This window comes from Sciurus vulgaris, assembly GCF_902686455.1.
Source record: "Sciurus vulgaris genome assembly, chromosome: 12".
NCBI classification, from domain to species: Eukaryota; Metazoa; Chordata; class Mammalia; order Rodentia; family Sciuridae; genus Sciurus; species Sciurus vulgaris.
The window spans coordinates 60,650,717-60,671,618 of NC_136473.1; the positions used below are offsets into that span (position 1 = coordinate 60,650,717).

The 20,902-nt window shown below is 36.1% G+C and overlaps 1 protein-coding gene across 3 annotated transcripts in view; it reads left to right on the forward strand.

Moving 5' to 3' along the window:
- WDR26 (WD repeat domain 26) overlaps window positions 1–11,207 on the forward strand; it is a 45,377-nt gene extending 34,170 nt beyond the window's left edge. For 2 of the 3 annotated variants that reach the window (XM_079106684.1, XM_079106683.1), the window contains exons 13-14: window positions 3,125–3,310; window positions 6,701–9,601. In XM_079106684.1, the coding sequence (XP_078962810.1) occupies window positions 3,125–3,310; window positions 6,701–6,726 (212 nt within the window). In that variant the 3' untranslated portion in view covers window positions 6,727–9,601. Of the gene's footprint in view, window positions 1–3,124; window positions 3,311–6,700; window positions 9,602–10,076 lie in introns of those variants that run through there. The other variant, XM_079106685.1, reaches the window with a different exon arrangement.
- Window positions 11,208–20,902: the final 9,695 nt, after the last annotated feature.

Consider the following 20,902-nt stretch of genomic DNA (forward strand, 5'->3'; position numbering starts at 1 on the left):
CTAAAAAGTCAAGGTTACTTATGATGTCTTACCTATTAGGTGGGTAGAATTAATTGTCATTAGATCTTCTGTATATCTTACGTGGCTATAGAGAATAATTTATAATTCTTGTGATTTCCAAAAGGCTGAAATTAACAGAATTGTCCTTACTATTCTTTGAATGAACTTGTTCTCCCTTGTAAGTGTCTGTATTCTAGGCAAACTTGTGCCTAAATTCAATCTAATTTAAAATAGAATTATTTAAAATACGTAACCACAATTAAAATTGAATGTACTTTTAAAGTTGATACCATTATAACTAGTGGCAAATTATTGCAAATTTTCATTTAACATGTTTTTCTTTAGTACCCACCATAATATTCTAGGTAGTATAGCAGCAGTTTATTTAAATCACTTTTTAAAATACTCATTCAAGTTTTATGAGATAGACCAGTGAACTAGATGATGTTGCAAAACACTTGGTTTTCATTTATTGTTTAAGATGTTTGTTATCTTTTTTTTTTTTTTGGCGATGCTAGGGATCGAACCCAGGCCTTAGTGCGTGCAAGGCAAGCACTCTACCGACTGAGCTATCTCCCCAACCCTGTTCTCTATTTTGACAACATAAAAACCTGATCTCAGTAGATGAAAGACACATGACTCATGGGTCTTTTTCTTTAATAATACATTCTTTCTTATCTCTTTAATTATGTTATGGTCTTCTAGATTCTTTGTTGGTTTCAATTGACTTTTTCTATGGTCTTAATACATTAAGTCTTACATTTTAATTCCTCCTTTTTTAAGATCTTTTCCCCCCATGCTCCATTCAGTCCTGTTTATGATGGTTTTTGTGTTTGGGATTTTTGTTTTGTTTTTGCCCTAATAATTATGCCTCAGAATACTCCATGCCTCTCCTGAAAACATGTAACCTAGGGGTGCTTAAAGATAAAATGCCTACTCCTCCCCCAACCCCCGCCGGTAGTACAGATTGAACCCAGAGAAGATGCTTTACCACTGAACATACATCCCCAGTCTTTTTTATTTTTATTTTGAGAAATTTTATTTATGAAGGAAAAGCTAAAAGGTACTAATTTGCACCACCATGCCTGGAAAAAAAAATTTTTTTTCTTGTCTGAAAGGAAATTAGGGAAAAGGGTGGGGGGGAGAGATTAGCTGTGTTCCTCCTGAAATTAAAAAGCTCACAAAATAGAATGAAAATAGGCTTGAAAAGTATTAATTCATCTGAAATATTCCTATATTTGGAAGAAAATCTTTTTGTGAACATATTTGCAAGAAAAATATTTGTTGGAGACAGGAAAAATAGGATTTCAAGTGGTTAAGGTCAGAATGACAGGCTTTTTGATTAAGTTCTGCTTACTCTATTAGTCTTAGAAATCCACTTCTTATGCAAAGATTAAAAAAAAAAAAAAAGGTGTAGTTTTTCTATAAATTGCCAGTACAGTGAAAAAGCTTGAGTATTGATGCAACTTTTGGGGGAAAGGTTTTACTCGTCACTCTGTTTTTACTGACTTATATATTTGGAGATTTGGTAGGTCTTTAAAATATATTCCTGGTAAATAAATGACTAATGGATTACTGTGGTCATCTTGGGAGATATAATATATTCACTATTTCCAATTGGTGTTCAAAGCATTTTTAGAATCTTTTGAATCACTCGAGTAATGAGAAAGAAAACCAGTTTCTTTACTTCAAAGTTCTCATTTTTAGTCCTAACCAGAACGTAATGATATTATTCTTCTTAAGGTTTAGGTTTTAGTTGTCCTTTAAAATGCTTGATATCACTAGGGATATCATTCATTTGTGCTTGGTGTGGTGTCACACACCTGTAATGCCAGCAACTTGAAAGGCTGAGGCAGGAGAATCACAGTTTAAGGCCAGCCTGAGTAACTTAGAGAAAAAAAGGTCAAATACCATGCTGACTTTTTGTCTTATGTCTAAAGTTTAATACCAGTACACATTCTCTATAAAGTTTTCTCTGTTCTCAGCACATTGAGAGTTTCCACATTGACCACATATTTGACCAATAGATTGTCTGATTAAAACACCTTTCTCTTTTACCTTGGAATTCTGTTTCTATTTAGAACCATCACCTAAAACTTAGTTAATCTCTTCACAGTAATATAAGGTGTTCATTCTGTTCAGAAAATTTTTTCATATACAAATTATTCAATCCTCATAACAACAAGAGGAGGTAAGTATCCTCATTTACAGATGAAGAGTTGCAAAGAGTGAGTAACTTGCCCAGAGTTACATAGCTAGTCATTGATGGAGGAAGGATCTGAAAGTCTTGGATAGTCTTGATTCCAGAGCCCTGTCACTCTATACAGTTGGGTTGTTTTTGTGTGTGTTTCAAGAATAAGTTATCACAGAGAAACAAAGCTTTGTTTATGGTCACTTCGTGAGATTATAGTTTTCCACATAGCCGTACATATGGTACAGATAGGAGATATTGTCTGAACTTGTTAATAAGCTTTTGAGCAGGGCTGCCTGGATTTGAATCTAAACTTCACCGTTTACTAGCTGTTAACCATGATCAGGTCACTTAACCTCTCAGTGAGTGCTTTGATCATTATCCATAAAAGCATAGGGGATAAGCATAGTACCCATGTCATGGTATAATAATGAACATTAAATATTTTATTTTTATGTGCATATATATATATATATATATGTATGTTTTTGGTCCCTAGGTATTTTGTAAGCACTAAGGAATAGCTGTAATATTATATTCTATTGTTGCTATTTTTGTATCTGGATACATTGTTTTTTGTTTTTTGTTTTTTTTTGTCATCTCACATTTCCATAGAATTTGTAATCTCTCTCCAGGACTTATGTTCAAAGACCTTGATTGTAATTATTCTTTAATCATATATTCACAGAATATTGCAGATAGTTTCATTTTTGTAGCTTAATGGGAACCAGTCACTTTTAATAGGGAAAAATGTGTATTTTTATTAACATGGCTTTTCATATAATTTGTTAAACTATTCATGTTTTATTTTTTCTCCCTTTTAAATTTTAGCAATGAAGAGTCATGTTTTATGTGTAGTGAATTAATAAATTTAACAGTGATGTTAATGTTAAGCAACTCCCTAACTTTTCCTCTGAATTACTGTACATTCAGATCACAAGGTTTACATCTGGCACAAACGTAGTGAACTGCCAATTGCGGAGCTGACAGGGCACACGCGTACAGTAAACTGTGTGAGCTGGAACCCACAGATTCCATCCATGATGGCCAGCGCCTCAGATGATGGCACTGTTAGAATATGGGGACCGGCACCTTTTATAGACCACCAGAATATTGAAGGTAATAATTGTGCAGTATTCCTGTGTTTTCTCCAAATGAAACATTTTCCTGCTTACTCTGAAGATGCAGCACTTTGAGAGGCTGGGGAGATAGCTCAGTTGGTAGAGTGCTTGCCTTGTAAGCACAAGGCCCTGGGTTCGATCCCCAGCACCCAAAAAAAAAAGATACAGCACTTTGAAGCAGTATTTAAAGTGTGGACTGTGTTTTAATTTCTCTCTCCATGCACAAGACCCCAGGTTTATTTCCCAGTACTTCAAAAAAGAAAAATGAAAAGGGAAAAAAAACAACTTTTTCTCTTTTATTGTACCCTATCTCACTCAGTAGAAGTCGTTTAAGAAGTCTTAAGATTCAGTGGTGTCTGTTGTCTTAGTGGGGACACTGGGAAGAGAATAAAGTGGATTATGCAGCCTCATATTCAGTTATCTAATCAGTATTGTCACTGTAAAAATCTTATTGAAAATCTGGCTTTATTATGATGCCTAAATATAATATTAAGGAAGCATTTTATACACTTGAGAACTAGCCAGTATACAAAACTTGAAAAACTTCACATGGTTTAAATGATCTTTTTTTAAAATATATTTTTAGTTATAGATGGACACAATACCTTTATTTTACTTATTTATTTTTATGTGGCACTGAGGATAGAACCCAGTGCCTCACACGTGCTAGGGAAGCACTCTACCACTGAGCCACAACCCCAGCCCTGGTTTAAATGATCTTGATTATGGATTTTATTAGTAAAAATAAATGTAGGTTAACACCACATAGCATAGGAAAAGAGAAAGGAACTAAAATTCAGCAGGCATCTATGTACCAAATGGCATGCTAAATTCTTTATTATATACACTATCTTCAAAAAAATCTTCATAGCCATAATGGAGAATTTTATCCTCCTTTTTATAAGTAAGGAAACTGAAGCATAACAGGCTAATTTACTTACTGAGTGCTTCCAGGTCTTCAGATTTAAGTCTGAAAAAGTTTTTACTCACCACTTGGAGATACTTGGAGATGAAAGCTCACAGTATAAAGCAAACAGTTAAGAACAAAAGCTTAGTTGAAAATAATACTAGTACTAGAGAAAAGAGGTAATGAGAAACTTTATGTAAATGACATTTTTTTTTTCCAAATGTAACAAGTAAAATGTTTAATTTACTTGGATGTAATTTACCTAAAAACAGATGAATAGGACTTTGGGGGTCAATATGTCCAAATGTTATATAAGAAAGATGATTGGCTACTCTCAATGAAGTGATTCCTAGTAGAGGAGGATTATCAAGGTAGTTCTTATGGTTTGAAAAGTATATTCTTTTCTTTTGGTCTTGTGGTACAAACTGCAGAAGACTTGGCCACATTTACAGGCAGATGATGGTATGAAGATGTGCAGTCAGATGAGAGTAAAAAAGCATAAAGAGTGCAGATCATAAAATTTAAGAGGTGGATACAGTGGCATACACCTGAAATCTTGGTGACTCAGGAAGTGAGTCAGGAAGATCACACGTTCAAGGCCAGCCTGGACGCTTAGTGAGACCTGTCTTAAAATAAAAAGAACAGGGTTGGGAATGTAGCACTGGATTCAATTTCCAGTACCATCAAAAGGGGAGAAAAAAGATGGAGAACTGCTGTTGAGTTGCTCAGAACCTTGAAGGGCCTTTTTTTATTTGTAGGTCACTGTGTAACAGAATAACAGTCCTCTGGAAAATCAACCAAGATCAGAAGTCCTTACCTTCTTTTGTTGTCCTATTTAAAGATTTCAAGGCCTGCTTTCTAAGATACAGTCTTTATAGATTTTTATCTGTGATTATCTGGCTTTTCTAGTTTTATTAGTCATTCAGAAGCTATTTCTTCAAGTAAGCAGATTTTGATTTGAAGAAGTAGAAAAATATTTAACTGTGTAGTAGTAGCAGATTTACCCCATATAAGGATGTTTATGCCTTCACTCCAGTAGAATAAGAATTGTATTTCTGTTTGGTAAATCTGATTAATTTGAATACTCACTCTGGTGGGTGAGCCAAATTTTGGCTTAGTTGAAATATCTGGGCCCAATTCAGCACTTTCTAGCATGGCTCTAAAAAAGATGTTTGTTGTCATCTGAAGTGAAAAAACTTCTCTTTAATCAGGTATTTGGGGATTTGTTTTGTTATGTTTTGTTTTGTTTTTGTGCTGCTGGGGATTAAACCCAGGGCACTGTGCATGCAAGGCATGCTCTCTTCCAACTGAGCTACATCTCCAGCCCTTGTTTTGCTTTTTAATTGTGCTGGGGATTGAACGTGGGGCTTTGAGTGTGCTAAGCAAAAAATGGGCTACCACTGAGCTACTCCCCCAGCTCTAACCAGATATTTGGTTACATGCCTTTTTTGCTGGTGTCCTGCAGTCTTTTCCTCCCACCTTGAAAACATTTTTTACTTATTAAAGTAATACCTGTTTGAAATAGAAATTTTGAAAAATACAGATGGGGCTAAAGAAAATGATATTCAGAAACGAGGGTAAGATATAAGTACTATGTCACTTGACAACTCTATTCCAAAAGATAATTTCTTGATCTTTTATAACAGTTACAAAACTTTGGTTTGTTTTATTTTGGTTTTGTTCTGTGTTTTGAGGAATGTTTAAATAAAATAGGATATAAAGTACTCATACATGCTGTCCAACATGAACAAACCTTGAAAACAATAAAGTGAAAGATGCCAGACACAAAAGACCACATACCATGATTCTGTTATATGAAATGGTCTAAAATAGGCATATCCATACACAAAAAGATTTGTTTCTTAGGGATGAAACTGGAGATATGTCTGTGGCTGCTGATGGTTGATAAAAATGTTCTAAAATTGTCGATGGTTACACGATCCTGTGAATATGCTAAAAACCATTTAATTGTATACTTTAAATGGGTGCATTGTACAGTATGTGAATTAAATCTGAATAAAGCTAGTGTACACACACAACCCAAAAAATGGATTAGAGTGATGACTGTAAAACTTTCAAAATTAACAACCAAAAGGAGAATTAAGTACATTGTCATAATGCACATTCCTGCCTTGGGCCACTAGATTTTAGTTTTCTATTATAAACTGTCATAAAGATTTTCTTATTTTAAATAACTACTTCAAGGTAAATTTTTTAAAGTGTGAAATTCCAACAGAATTCACTTGACTTTCTCCAGTATTCAAAATAATTATTAGTTTACACTGTAAATGTATAACCTAAGAAATGACTTAGACATGTTGTTTTAATGATCATGATAATTAAAGTATCAGGAATTTTATATTGTTACTATATTATGTACTGTCATTATGCTGATTTTGAAACTTTTCTAACCAGTAATTTTTTTCTCTCCCTCCCTTCTTCCTCTTTCCCCCTTGTACATTTCATCTTCTCTTCATTCAGAGGAATGCAGTAGCATGGATAGTTGATGGCGAATTTGGAGCAGACGACTTCTGTTTAACTTAAAATTAGTCGTATTTTAATGGCTTGGGATTTGGTGCAAACAAACATGATTGATAGCTGGACAGACATGCTCGTCATGAAAAAAAGAACCATTTCTGAAGCCCGATTGGGGCCAAACATTTACACCTTGCTTCATAGTAACCAGTTGAGATGAAGCACGTCGTTAGAACGTTGTTGGACACCATGTTGAATTATCCCCCCATCGGTTGTGAAGAACTGTGCTACATTCAGGCTTACCCATTGAACTCAGTATATATATTTTTTTCCCTCCTGCCTTTTGTTTGGCAGGATACCATTCTTGTTGCTCTTCTGTGTAATGAAGTTTAAATGCTTGTTTGGAAAACTTTATTTAACAGTTTAGAAGGCTTGATAGAAAGAGTGCATTAGTCTGAAGAGTATACATTGGATAGGAAAGAATTTCCTTCTTTTGTTTCTCCAAATCTTTCCGCCTTATTTAGCTTGAGATCTTTGCAGCTTGGTTCATGGATTCTAGCCTTGCCCGTTGCGCAGTATATACTGATCCAGATGATAAACCAGTGAACTATGTCAAAAGCACTCTCAATATTACATTTGACAAAAAGTTTTGTACTTTTCACATAGCTTGTTGCCCCGTAAAAGGGTTAACAGCACAATTTTTTAAAAATAAATTAAGAAGTATTTATAGGATTAAAGTGACTTCATTTGTATACATTTGGAATCTAAACCAGCTTAAAAAACAGTTTCCTCTATGACTTAGATACACAGTATAACTGATGCTCTTCTGGAATTACCACATGAGACATTGTCAGAAACAGTGCTTGGAAGGACATTACACAGGAAATTCAGAGTAATACTTTGAAGTCCCCCACCCCATGCACACTTTTGCTTTTATTCCTGAAGGAACATCAGTACCTGACATTGAAGAAATTCAAGATTCAAAAAGAACTTTAAATATACCAACATGAGAGATCAGTAGTCAGTCTAGGTTTTCAACAAAACTATTCCAAGTTGTTTTCAACTTTGGAAGATACTTTGATGTGATCTAGCACGAGGGTAAAAATCAGTAGATGTAAACCACTTTGGAAGTTTATAGTATAATTGAGACCATTAGGAGAATTCAGCAAGTTACAAACATAAACTGGGATTAAAACCTCATAGTCATTTCTCTTAATTGCCCTTGATATTTTGACATATAGGGAGACATAAATTTAAAAGAATATTCCTTCAGTTTTTCAGATATTGCCATACTGAACCTCATTCTAAACTGGTGCTGTGGATAGTCTTTCCCTCTTCCCTCCCCTTTTAGTTTAAGGAAAGGTTTCCTTCATGGAAAAGGACTTTTAATTTTTTGAGACTTTCACATTTAAAATAAGCCAAAAGCCTGATGTTCACATTGTGTTTTACACCTCATAACAGCTGAATACAACAAGGTTAGTCTCCCTTCAAACCTCCCTGTTTTCCATTAGAGGATAAATAGGGTGACCACAGCTGTTATGTTGGGAAGAGGAGTGGGGATAGCCCCAAAGTAAGATTCTGGTGACGAAAAAAATCTCACACTAAGTTCCCCTTTAGGCCTAGCCAAGTCTATAATATATTATGACCATGACTATATTCCTTCAGGACCCACAAAGAAGAGAAAGGCTTGGATTCAAGAATTCTTTCATTGTGGGGTGGCAGGGAGGGGATGACAGCAGGGAGAAAGGGGAAAGTCAGGGAAGGGGAGAAGAAAGAAACACATTTGGCCTTAAAAATAGCATGCATTCTCCCAAAAGTCCATAGTAAGAGAAAATGACAGATCGTGGTCAGCAGATTATTTTATCAAATTGGTATGTAAAAGATTTCTTTAAACTCCATTTTGCAGAGACCACCACTTAGGAAAAAGAATCCCTGTTTTGATACTTCTAAGTTAAAAAACTATATGCTACAGTTTATCTGGTACTTCATTTTTCTTGACTAAAATTAATTTTTACTTTAAGCTTGAATAAAACTCTTCATTGGTAACTGTATATAATTAAGTGGCAACTTCTCTTTACCTCAGTACAGTTAAAATCATATTTTAAGTGATTCATGTATACCCTGAAGCCGTTAATACACCCCAGTCTCTACAGTAACATTACTAACAAAATGTGGGCATAGAAACTCCACAGCTGTTTACAAATTTGGTTACAGTGTGCTGTGGTACATCTGTAACATTTGCTGAGATTTGTCCCCATTCAGGGGCAATTTAGCACTCAGATTCTATCTACTGCACCCAGCCACCCCAGATCTGAGTTTTCAGAGTGCTTCTGAAGTGCAGTTCAAAACACTTTAAAAAAGTGGAGTGAAGTGAGGCACATTTCACAAGAACATAACTCCTATTAAAACGGAGTAAAAACTATGCAAAGGTTTCTATAGCAGCTAGGTGAGTTCGTTTTCCAGGTCTGTCATAACTGGCAGCTTCCTATACATACTGGTACTTTGCTGTGCCAATTTGCTGTAAACGTCTGTTTCATACATTTGCCATGCAGTGACTGCTTAAAAAGGTGATAAAAATGGTGAAGAAACCTAGAATTTTATGGTTTTAGAACCTGATGGCAGGATTTTCTAATCTATAGCTTAGCTATTAGCTGAAAACTTCTGATAATACTATAGACACTATAGTAGGCTTAAGAATGAGAATACTGTCAAGCCAGCCACAAGATAAAAACAAATTGAAAAGTACCAATACTTTTTGCACGTAGATCAAAATAGAGTGGAGAATTTTATTTTAACTCCTAAAACCAGGTTAGTAGGCTCATTTCCATGTGCTTAAAAATGTTTTTGTTGTTATACATTGATTAAGGGCTAGAGCAAGAATGAAATTAAATGTCTTTTTCCTCCAAATTAGTGGTTATTAATGGTAAAATGTTGGGTTTGGGAGTTACTGAGATTGGTGTGGGTGGTGATAAGGAATTAGAGTGGGAGTTAGTTGGGAGGGATGACAGCTTCAGTTTGAGTTTATGTATTAGTATTCATGCCAACTACATTTCTGTTGCTCTTATTGGCCAGATAAATGTGTTATATTACTCCAGGTAAGTAGTTGAAGCAGAGGAAATTTTATTTGCAAATGTTCCCACAAATTGGCCCATTTTATTGGGTGGGAGAACAAAAAGGGATCCCCTAACTTTAAGTAAAATAACCTGCTAGTTGAGAGGGAAAAAGAAACCAATTTTGTCAATATTTTCTTAATCTGAAAAAACACAAGTAGTAATATGGTATTTTATTATTAGGAGTGTTCTGCCTCTAGAGTGGCATTCCATGACATTAATAGAAAATCCTTCTTTCCCACCCCTCCCCATCTTGAAATTTTCTTTTTTAGGATGTTGGTTCCTGCAAACAAGAACTGACCCTATCACCTCTGCCTCACAGTGGGTAACTATATCATACATCTCTTGAAAGGGAAAATATCCATGTCAGTTTCTTTCACAGCAGAAGAATGGCTGCTTTTGAATGGGGAGGAAAGAAGACATTTTTCTTAATATCCTTTTTGTCCCATCTCTAAAATGTATAAGTATTTTGATTTAGTTTTAATTTTTCATTTAGACTTCAGCAACTCTCCTTTTGAATTGCTGCCCGAAACCTTACTTTGATTTCAGAAACCATATCTAATTTAATATAAACTGCTAACTTTAAAAGAAGAGGTAAATTTGCATTTACACTTAGACACTTTCTAAAAACAGGGTGAACTTAATTGAAAATTTTCAGTGTTGTTAAGCTATTGTTATAGTAGCTGCCCTATAGTTGCAAAAGCAAAAACTATAAAAACCCATCCCCCTAGCTACTTTATCCAGATAACCTGGATTTAATAAAGCTAATAGTATAAAAAATGTGTGTGTATGTGTGTGTGGTATGTATGTGTGGGGGAGAGAGTACTTAATTCATAAAAAGTTCTGGAAACGGCCGTTCTAGGTTCTTGTCGATTTTACTAAAGTCTCGTGCACATGTGAAGTGCCCTCTCTGAGTTTAAGGTTTGGTTAATACTGGTATATTTTTATAAGATTGAAATTGTGTCCCCATCTTTAACTTAAACATTTTCATTATCAGGGTCAATGTGCTAGAACTGAATCATAACATTTTTAGGCACAGATGGAAAGAAATGTTTTTGGCTCCTTGAAAATGTGTGTGTGTGGTGAGGGGAATAGATCCACAAAAGCATGTATGTACTTACAAACCAAGCTGTAGAGATCAAGAGAAGAACTTAAGTGTTGATCTCAAGATTTCTAAATTGTCAAGATTTACATGGCATTGTGGTGGAACTAGTTAACACTTAGAGCTTTTGGTATGTAATAACTATTTGCTATGGACTGATAAAATGTTTCAGAGGATTGTGTTCTTAAATTTTGGGGTTTTTTTTGTTTTTGTTTTTTTAACTGCCTCTCAGATTATATTTAGTAGTTTCAATTTCTTCGCTTTATTATTTCATTAAAGTATAAAAACTTCAGGTCTCTGATATTTATTTTCACTTGTTCTACTAATTATTTACAGAACACCCTTTTGTTGACTTTTATTTTATAAATGTGTGGTATATTAAATGTCTTTAAATTTTTTGTTCCATTGAAACTACATTAACTTTGATTTGCCTTACTGGGATTTTTTTTTTTTTTTTAAATACACTTTTTTTCATGTCGGTGCACAGCACTTAACCAGTCATTTGTATTCCTTTCTTTCAACCTAATAAACAGAATGAGTAACTAATTATTGGTGTATTACCTCTCCTAATATCCATTAATCTGAGTGTTCAAATAGTTATTATGTTTACCTAAAATAACTGATTTGCTGAACTTCACTTCCATGTATTTACCTAGGGTTTGTGAATGAATTCCAAGAAGCAATGCTCAGCCTGATGGGGTGTTTTTGCTTTTGGAACTGGGGATTGAACCCAGGGGCAATTTACCACTGAATCACATACATACCCAGCCCTTTTTATTTTTTGAGACAAGGTCTTCCCAAGTTGCTGAGGCAGGCCTCAAACTTTCCTTCAACTTCCTAAGTCACTGGGATTATAGTTGTCCACCACCACATGTACAGCTGTGCTGGGATATCTTTTTAAGGGTCATTGTGCAATAATGGATAAACATAGAAGAATTTTAGAAGCATTGCATCTTAAAGTAATTATATGCCTTATTTTGTAAAAAAAAAATAAAAAATTACATCTGAACTTACGTATTTAAGCATTGAATATGTTGATTAGTTCCTGTTTGAAATGAGAACCCATTTCATAATTAATAGAATTATATAGCTTTCTGAAGATTTCCTTGGAAGTGTTCTCCTAAAAACTTTCTTGGAGAAAGCATTCAATGTGTACAGACATATGGTAGATTTGTGTTTTTGAAAAAAAAAAAAAATCCCCCATCAGGGCAAATTATTACAGAAGAAAGATTTCAGATTTTTATAGCTAAGGGTAGACAGCTGTATAATAAAAGGAGGTTCAAATGTAAAAGTTATTACTTGGCAGTCAAGTAATGGCGAGTCTGCTAAGGATAACAGATCCACTGATGGAACAGTGAGTAGCAGTGCCTCCGTAGTCCTGCTCAATGCTGGGAAAGTCATGGTTTGCAGCTTCCTCTGCACAGGCAAGAGAAGGGAGTTTTTCTGCTTGTTTTCTTTAAGTATATCTACTTTGATGACAGAATTAGCTAGTTTAGTCAGATCCCAGCACCAGGTACAGAAATTGTCCCAGCCTTAACAAACCTGAGTAGACTCATACTAAAAACAACCTAGCCGGAAGCAGTGACACACTGCAGGAGGACCACAATTTCAAAGCCAGCCTCAGCAGTTTAGCAAGACCCTGAGCAACTTGGTGAGACCGTCGCAGAAATAAAGGGCTGGGGATGTGCCTCAGTGATTAAGCACCCCTGGGTTCAATCCCAGGTACCAAAAAATAATTCCCTTCTAAGTACATAAATAAAAGAAAAATCTATAGTCACATCATGTAATGATTTCTACAGAATTTTTTTCACCAGAAAATACTGAGGAAGATTCAGTGAAAACAAATAATTCCATCATCTTATTACTACTTCCATTGGTCTTGTCTGTTGGTTTTGTGGCAGTGAGCTCTTTTCCCTCAAACTCAAATTAATCTAACGTGAACTTGTAACATATGAAACAGTATTGTAATCCTATAGTTTAAATTATTAAACTGTAAGTATGTAATTAGAGCTTAATGTGGGAAACACAAAAGGACAAGTTTTAATTTTTCTTCCTATTTGTGGCTGCTTTCGTCACTCTATTACAAGTTGATTCAACTCTGTACATGAGTTCCTCACATACAACGTAAGTCTTTTTAAATTCTGCAGCCTCAGAAAAAATCTTTAAGACAGTTTGCTGTGGTATATGGTGATAGACCATATTTAGGATTCAAATTAACAAATATGCAAAATGTTCCTCATTTAAGTCCTTTCCTACCTGTTTTGAGTATAGTTAAATGAATTGGACTGGGTATGTGACTCGGTGGTAGAACACTTGCCTAGTATGTGCACAAAGGCCTTGGGTTTGATCCCCAGCACCATGGGAGTTAAAAAATAAAAAAGGAACTATACATTGAATTGGAAGTTGTATTTTACCCTATTTCCAAATATTGAATAATTTCCCCTTGTAGCTGAAAAACACCAATGATCCTTGATTTTATTATCAAAAACTTTTAAAACTCTGAAAGCCCTTTTACAAGGACAGAACAGATACACTTTTAATGGAAAACAAAATACATTGGTTCTTAATGCTATAGCTTGAAAAGGGGTTGAGGGGAGCTTTAACATGCCTGAAACTTTCCCTGGAAAGTACGTTTAATTGGACCCTTGCCCCAGTATTGGGTTTACATAAAAAGACCTTTTCAGTGTCTATTGTCTACAAAGAAGACAGCAACTAATTTGGTTTTAATTTGTTTTATAGATTTAGTAAGTTTTCAGGTAAGGGACTTATTAGTGCCAGGCACAATGCTAGGCATTTTATATACAGTATTTAATGTAAACTGCTACCTTAGGCCAGGCACTGTGTTACACACCTGTAATCCCAGCTCCTTGTGAGGCTGAGGCATGAGGTTCCCAGCCTGGGCAACTTTGCCAGACCCTAACTCAAAATAAAGAGTTGGAGATGTAGGTGAGTGGTAGGGTGCCTCTGTAAGCTTAAAAGTTGCTCACTTTTTTTTTAGGAGATGAATTCAAGATTAAAGAAATAACCCTTGTTTGATGCCAAAACCTTTTAACCCCTAAATCCAAGTATATCTGACTCAACTGGGGGCTTTTTTAAATTTTAGATTTCTAAGCCACATTGCAGATTTGGGCAGGGGCAGGGGTTGCCAAGAAATGAACTCCAGGGCACTTAACCACTGAACCACATTCCTAGCCCTTCTTTAAAATTTTGAGACAGGGTCTTGCTAAGGTCCTGAGGCTGGCCTTCAACATGCAATCCTCCTGCCTCAGCTTCCCAAGTCACTGGGATTATAAACATGTGTCACCTTTCAGATTTTGAGTCAAAGGAGAGATAAGGAATTGTTTTAACATCCCAGGTAATTTTATGGTGTCAGCCTGGTACCAGTCCACTTATTATTGTTTGAACACCATAACCCTATGCTATATTACTTCAGTGATGAGGTAAAAAATTAATAGCAGTAGCAAATGAGGTAGTTTCAATACCCACATTAATTTCACACATACACATATTGTACAATTTAAGTGACAGGTATTCATTTGAGCTATTATGCTGGGTATTGAACTATAGTCACTATGAATAAGCCACTTTATATGTGTAGTCATATGAATATCAGGGAAGCTTTGGGGGCAAATACGCTAATTCCCATTTTAACAATGAGGGAAATTGGATTTTTAAAAAGCTGGTATGAAGCTGAGATTCAAAATGAAGTTCCTCTGAACTCATGTTGTTACTACCACACCATACATTGTTCCCTTGGTCTAGGGAACTGGAAATAGCCACTCGGAAATTTTTTTTTTGGTTTTTTTTGTTTTGTTTTGTTTTTTTGCGGTGCTGGGGATTGAACCCAGCCAGGGCCTTGTGCTTGCAAGGCAAGCACTCTACCAACTGAGCTATCTCCCCGGCCCTCTTTTTTTTTTTTTTTTTTTTTTATAATAAAAAAAATTTACTTAGAAGCATTCAGAATGTCACCAAAACAGCTGCAATTTTTTTTTGCAATTACATAGTGATATTCAGTTAACAGAACAACAGTTATTTTGTATGAGCTGCATCAGAAGCAACTGAAGATGAAAAACTAGTGTCCCCATACATAACTAATTTGTGCTGTGCACCAACAAGAATGTGCTTTAAATTTTCATGCCAATTCACAACCCCCATACTGTAACAGGCAAGGTATTAAAAATACCACCAGGAGAGGGCTATCTAAAGACACATTCCATAGTGTGTTAACTATACAAAAAAGACTACAGTTTAAAAACAAAGCTTACACAGCCTTACGTTTCAGTTTTCCTCTTTAAAAGGAGTGAGTGGGTGTACAGGGGATTAAATGCTTTATAGACGAGAAAAACTGAGCTAGAACTAACGTATTCATCATCATCCTTGTCTTCCTCTTTTTTCAGCCTTGACAACTGCCTTTTTTACCACATCAGGTTTTCCTTTAGCTTGGTAGACAGCAATATCCTTTTCACATTTTTTCCTTCAGCTTCGCAGCTTTCTTTTCATAAGGCTTCTTGTCACCTGCTGCAGTGTTATTCCACATCTCTCCCAATTTGTAACATCACCAATGGTTAGGCCAGATGTTCTTTGATTTTGGGGGCAATACACAGAAAAGGCGGCCAATGGTCACCTCTTGGCTACATTGGGATCCTTGAACAACTTTTTTGTTTCCCCTTTAGGAGGGATATGGGTTTTCATTCCTCTCTTGTAACAGGCCTTGTCCACCTTTGTCATGTCTTCAAATTTTCCTTTTTCTTTAACAGACATGGTTTTCCACCTCTCTGAGCACTTCTTAGAAAACTCTGACTGAAGCATCTGGGTGCTGCTTCTTGTGCTCCTCCTGGCAAGTTTGCACAAAGAATGCGTATGATGACCTTTTGCCTCTTGGCTTCTTAGGCTCTCCTTTGCCCACGGTGTTTTTCCTCAGCGAAGCAGAGTCGCCCAGCATCCATCTGGCTCTCACCCTGACACTGTCTGTGGAGCTCAATGTACCACAATAGCTGTGAGAGTAAGAACCAGACACCTGGAAATTTTGACTTAAAACTTGTCAAAGATACTTGAAAAAATTAAGGCCCCACTTTCCTGATTCTGGTTAACTGTTCTTTTCATAGAAAATGACACTTGAAATTCAAGGGACTTTTCTCCACATAATTAAAGCAATCAAATTTTTATAGAGGGGGCTGGGGAGATAGCTCAGTCGGTAGAGTGCTTGCCTTGCAAGCACAAGGCCCTGGGTTTGATCCCCAGCACCGCAAAAAGAAAAAAAAAAAAAAAAAGTATAGAGGAAAAGCTCCAAAAGAAACTTGAATGTCTTGACATTGTCTAGTAAATTCATAGAATACTAATTGAAATAATAGGTTTTGTAGTCATCAGACCTGAATATAAATCCTGTCACTTAATGTATGTCTTTAGAGAAGTTAACATGTCAAAAGTTAGTTTCCTCATCTATTAAAAAAAAAAGTGTCTACCAAACAGCATTGTATTGTGTGAGAATGCACCTAGTAAAACTACATTTTTTTTTTTTAAAGAATGGCTTTAAATCACCAGAGGGGATGCAGTTAGCAAAATCTGGAATGTTATAGATTCTACGCAATAAATGTGATTACTTAATGTTGGGTAACCCAGTTCTTAAATCACAAGGAAAAAGGAGAAGGCATCTAAAAAGATTGAGACTTCAAGCATTAACTAAATGAACAGACTTTGTTGGGATCTAAGTGTGAACAACAGTAAAATTTTTGAGCCACTGGAGAACCTGAGTACTGATTGGGTATTTGATACTAAGAAATTGATTGTGTATGACATTGGTACTATGATTGTTTTTTGTTGTTGTTCTTTTTAGTTATACATGATAGTAGAATGTATTTTGACATACACATGTGGAGTATAGCCCCATTTTATGGTTGTATATGTAGAGTTATACTAGTTGTGTATTCATATATGAACATAGGAGAGCTATGTCCATTTTTTTCTACTGTCTTGGTTATGTGTGTTTTAAGAACATGTATCTTACAGATACATACCAAAAGATTACAGGTGTAATGTCTGGAATTTGCTTCAAAGCAAGATGGGGCAGGGAACGCACTATATTATGAATAAAATGTGTTGATTAACCAAGTTCCTGTTTTGGTGCCAGCCTCTTGTCCCAAGAGTACATGGTTCTTAAAATAATGGATGTTAGATGAGATTGAATCCACTGAGTCAGCAACAAAGGGCATTCTGATCAAGCACAGGGCCCTGAAACATAAACCTGGAATAAGAGATAGCTGGAGAGTGATGGTTTACTAGTGTGTAACTCAGAATCTTACTATGCCAGTGTTGGGGGATGTAGCTCAGTGGTGAAGCACATTTTACTATGTACTTTCTGTATCTGACATACACAGTGCTCCATTAGACAACAGGAATGCAACATTTTGACTAGATTCTAATGTTTAATAGGAACTGATATATGAAACCAAGATTTCTCCACAGCAGACATAACAAAGCAAATACATGCAGAGGAAGCCAGTCAAACTTACATCTCAGCTAGCTGATTCTAACTCCCCACCTACAGACTTCCCCACCCATCCTCAAAAGGAAAGCAATTAAAAGTAAAAGCAGCCTTTACGAAAGAACTTTATCTAAAGAGCAACTTGAGTGCAGTACCAAGTTAGCTCTATGATTATTACTGTGATAGTTGCAGTTCAGAATGACAACCCTAAGGCTTTGAATGACCCTCAGTCATTAGCTAAAAGTTGGTTTCTGCCTTTCAAAATATTCATTAAAAGTGTGGCTTAAATCCAAGACTTCACAGACAGACCCTTAGCAAACCTGAATAGACATTCTTTGAATAGTCTTGTTAACTGAAGCTTCATTATACCAAAAATACTTCAATCTTTTACACTGCATAGCAAAACAGTATATTTGGTTTAAAGTACAAACACTCAGGTGGCAGAGATCTAGGTGATAGGTATAGAATTTAAAATTAACTTCCTCTATCTTACTATCTATTTCTATATACTTGAACAAGTTAGTCTAGATTCTGGGGGACAACAAATTGCATCGAGTGCATGTACTTTTCACAACCCCTCTGACAAAGTATTACTTGGGAGCAAAGCTGATTTCAACAGTTGAAGTGGACCAAATAGAGCAGTTTTCTTTCCTAACCTAGCAGGTATTAGAACTTTCTATTTTGCAAATAACTGCCTTGAAAACAAAGATGGCGATGGGCTTTGATTATGTTGCTCCATTGCTTAAAGGACATTAGTTAAAGTTCTTGCTGGAAGAGCAAGAGAACAACACAATCAGTTACTTGTTACTCAATAACCATTTATTGTTTCTGTGTTCAAGGCACTGTATTAGGTGCCAAAGGAGAAAGGATGAAAATACAAATATGAATAAGAATGGACTCTGCCCTCCAGGAGCGTACAATCTAGTAGGAGAGATTAATTGCGTATGATAAGTATCACAGGACATAAAGTACTGCAGGAAGCTTTCTTAGCTCTCAACCTCAAAGTTAGACCAGGCCAGAGAAAGCTGATTTGAACTCATTCCATTGTCATCTGTGTGGCAGGCATGAAAAGGCAGCTGAAAGGACCTGCTAGGCTCTGATGAACTGAGCTTCATCTTGGATCTTGGTTTCCCAATTCTCTCCACTGAGGTTCCAGTGATTAGCAACAGTGCGTGCTATCACTGAAAGAATGGAAGGAAAACAGCAAGGGACAATGACAACAGGAGCTCCCCATGGCAGTCTGTACTGGCTGGGCCCTCAGTACTGCGTTTATAGAGGGACGGTAGAGGGGTAAGGGAGAGCACTGGACTAAACATCAGGATTTTCAGATGCTTATACTTAATGAAATCCTGGGCAATCTCTAGGTCTCAAGTTTTAAGATGAAATTAAATGATTTCCAAGTTTCTCTGCAACTCTCAAAAAAAAATATATAAAATTAACCTTTAGCATCTTAACCACAGCTATGTATTAAAGTCAGGGCTTTTGTCCCTTTCTTTTCATCTTTTGTAGAGGAGCCCTGAAAAAAATAAAAACTAGAGTGATTCCCCTAAACCCCTTTCCTGATTTTGTTACAGACAAGCAATACAAAAAAAAGGAAGGATTTTTATATTTTTAACTAGTTAGTGCTTCAGAAGTAAAGCACTCAGGCTAGGATTGTAGCTCAGTGGTAGAGCGCTTGCCTCGCATGTGTGAGGCACAGGGTTCGATCCTCAGCACCACATAAATAAAATAAAGGTATCATGTCCATCTACAACTAAAATAAAAAATAAAAAAAAAAAAGTAAAGCACTCCTGGTTCTTTGCTATGAACAGGCACATGTTTGCTCAGCCCCAGCACCTTGTGCCTCATGTAGAATTGCAGCCCAAAAGTTCTCAACTATTTGGGTTTCAGTTTGGGTTATTAAGAATACTTGAGGGCTGGGGATATAGCTCAGTTGGTAGAGTGCCTGCCTCGCAAGCACAAGGCCCTGGGTTCAATCCCCAGCACCAAAAAAAAAAAAAATACTTGAATGAAAAGATGAAAGATTTTGATCAAAAGTTCTCCACTCCTTTGAGCTACTTTAAGTATACCATTTGTCTCAGTTTTCAGGATTTAAATTTCTGCAACAGCTTCATTGCTTTAAAAAGCTTGAGCAAAAACATTGAGAGGCACTGACAGGGAGAGGGATTGTGTTTTAAACAGGTGCCTCCAAGGGAAAAAGGTAAGAAAGAGATGCAAGCAAAGTAACTTCTGTTACAGCTTCTTGGCCCTTTGCCTGGCAGAAATACAAGATTACCACAAGGAGAATTTGTCACCCTTTAGAGGCCAGCAGGACCAAGTTTACTTTGCCTCCATTTCCCTATTCCTTTCATGTGTTGCCAAAGCACCACTTCTATCCCTGAAACATGGTCTGTTTGCACAGGGAATTTAGCTTAGTGGCTCCCTTGCTTCTACCAAAGCTACGGCCGAAAAGTCCACACATTAAATCTTTTGGGGACCACACACCTTGTTCAGCTACCCAATTATCTCATGTCAGAATAAGTAATCCCTTTGGACTCTGCCATAGAACAGTCATGTTTTGCCTAAATGCCAATGCTTAAGGTAGCAACATTAAAGCATAAACTAGGCCTGAATGAACCACCAGGCTCATTTGACACCATGAGAGCTGAGAGACAGCTTGGGGGTGACTGCTCTCAAAGTGACAGGGTTTACAAACAGTGCCAAGAAACTGAGTTCTGTTAGATATTGCTATGAGCACAAAATGGCTTGTATTGGTTCTCAGTTCACAAAGTGGTCAGTGCATTAGAACAGAAGAAATGCAGTTAATCCTGGCACCAAGCAGAGCATTAGGAGGCTCGATTTCACTGACAAAGAACAATTCTTCCTGCTTATAATCTGATGAGTATCTTCTCACCTCTCCAAACCCATTAAATCAAAAGAGATCAAAAACAGTTGAATCAATTGCAATACAAAAATAAGACCCTGCAAGCACCAGGGGGATTGGATAAGTTTGAGGGTGATTATGGAGGCAGTAGCTTTTAAATGAAAGCTCCTGATAAAATCTTGTTTTTTTATTTATTTTCCCATTCTATAAGCAGGAATTACATTGTACCTGGGCAAATGGCTTATAAGGTTTCACAAATTCTGCAAAGAAATAAAAAATTTTTGAAATGCCATTTTCTATTAATATTCTTGTAGAAAGACTTTTTAGCTGACAATCCCATAAATCTTTAAGACTACTATTATGAAGTTGCCACAATATAGGCAAAAAAGGGTATGTAACTTTTTTTTCTTTTGTTCAGATTAACAGTGTTGTTTTATCCTCTGACTTTTCAGTAGACTTGAAGACAGTCTGGCTCATCTATTAATATTCCCTTTAAGGTGTGTCCTTTATTTCTTTGGCATGCAAGGCTGATAGGGCAGTCCTACTTCTACATACAAATAATCTTCTTCAACACTCAGATGATAAAAAACACCTTCGTGTGTTGGGGTTCAGGCTAATGTTGAGAACCAGAAATCTACAAAAACTCAATTCA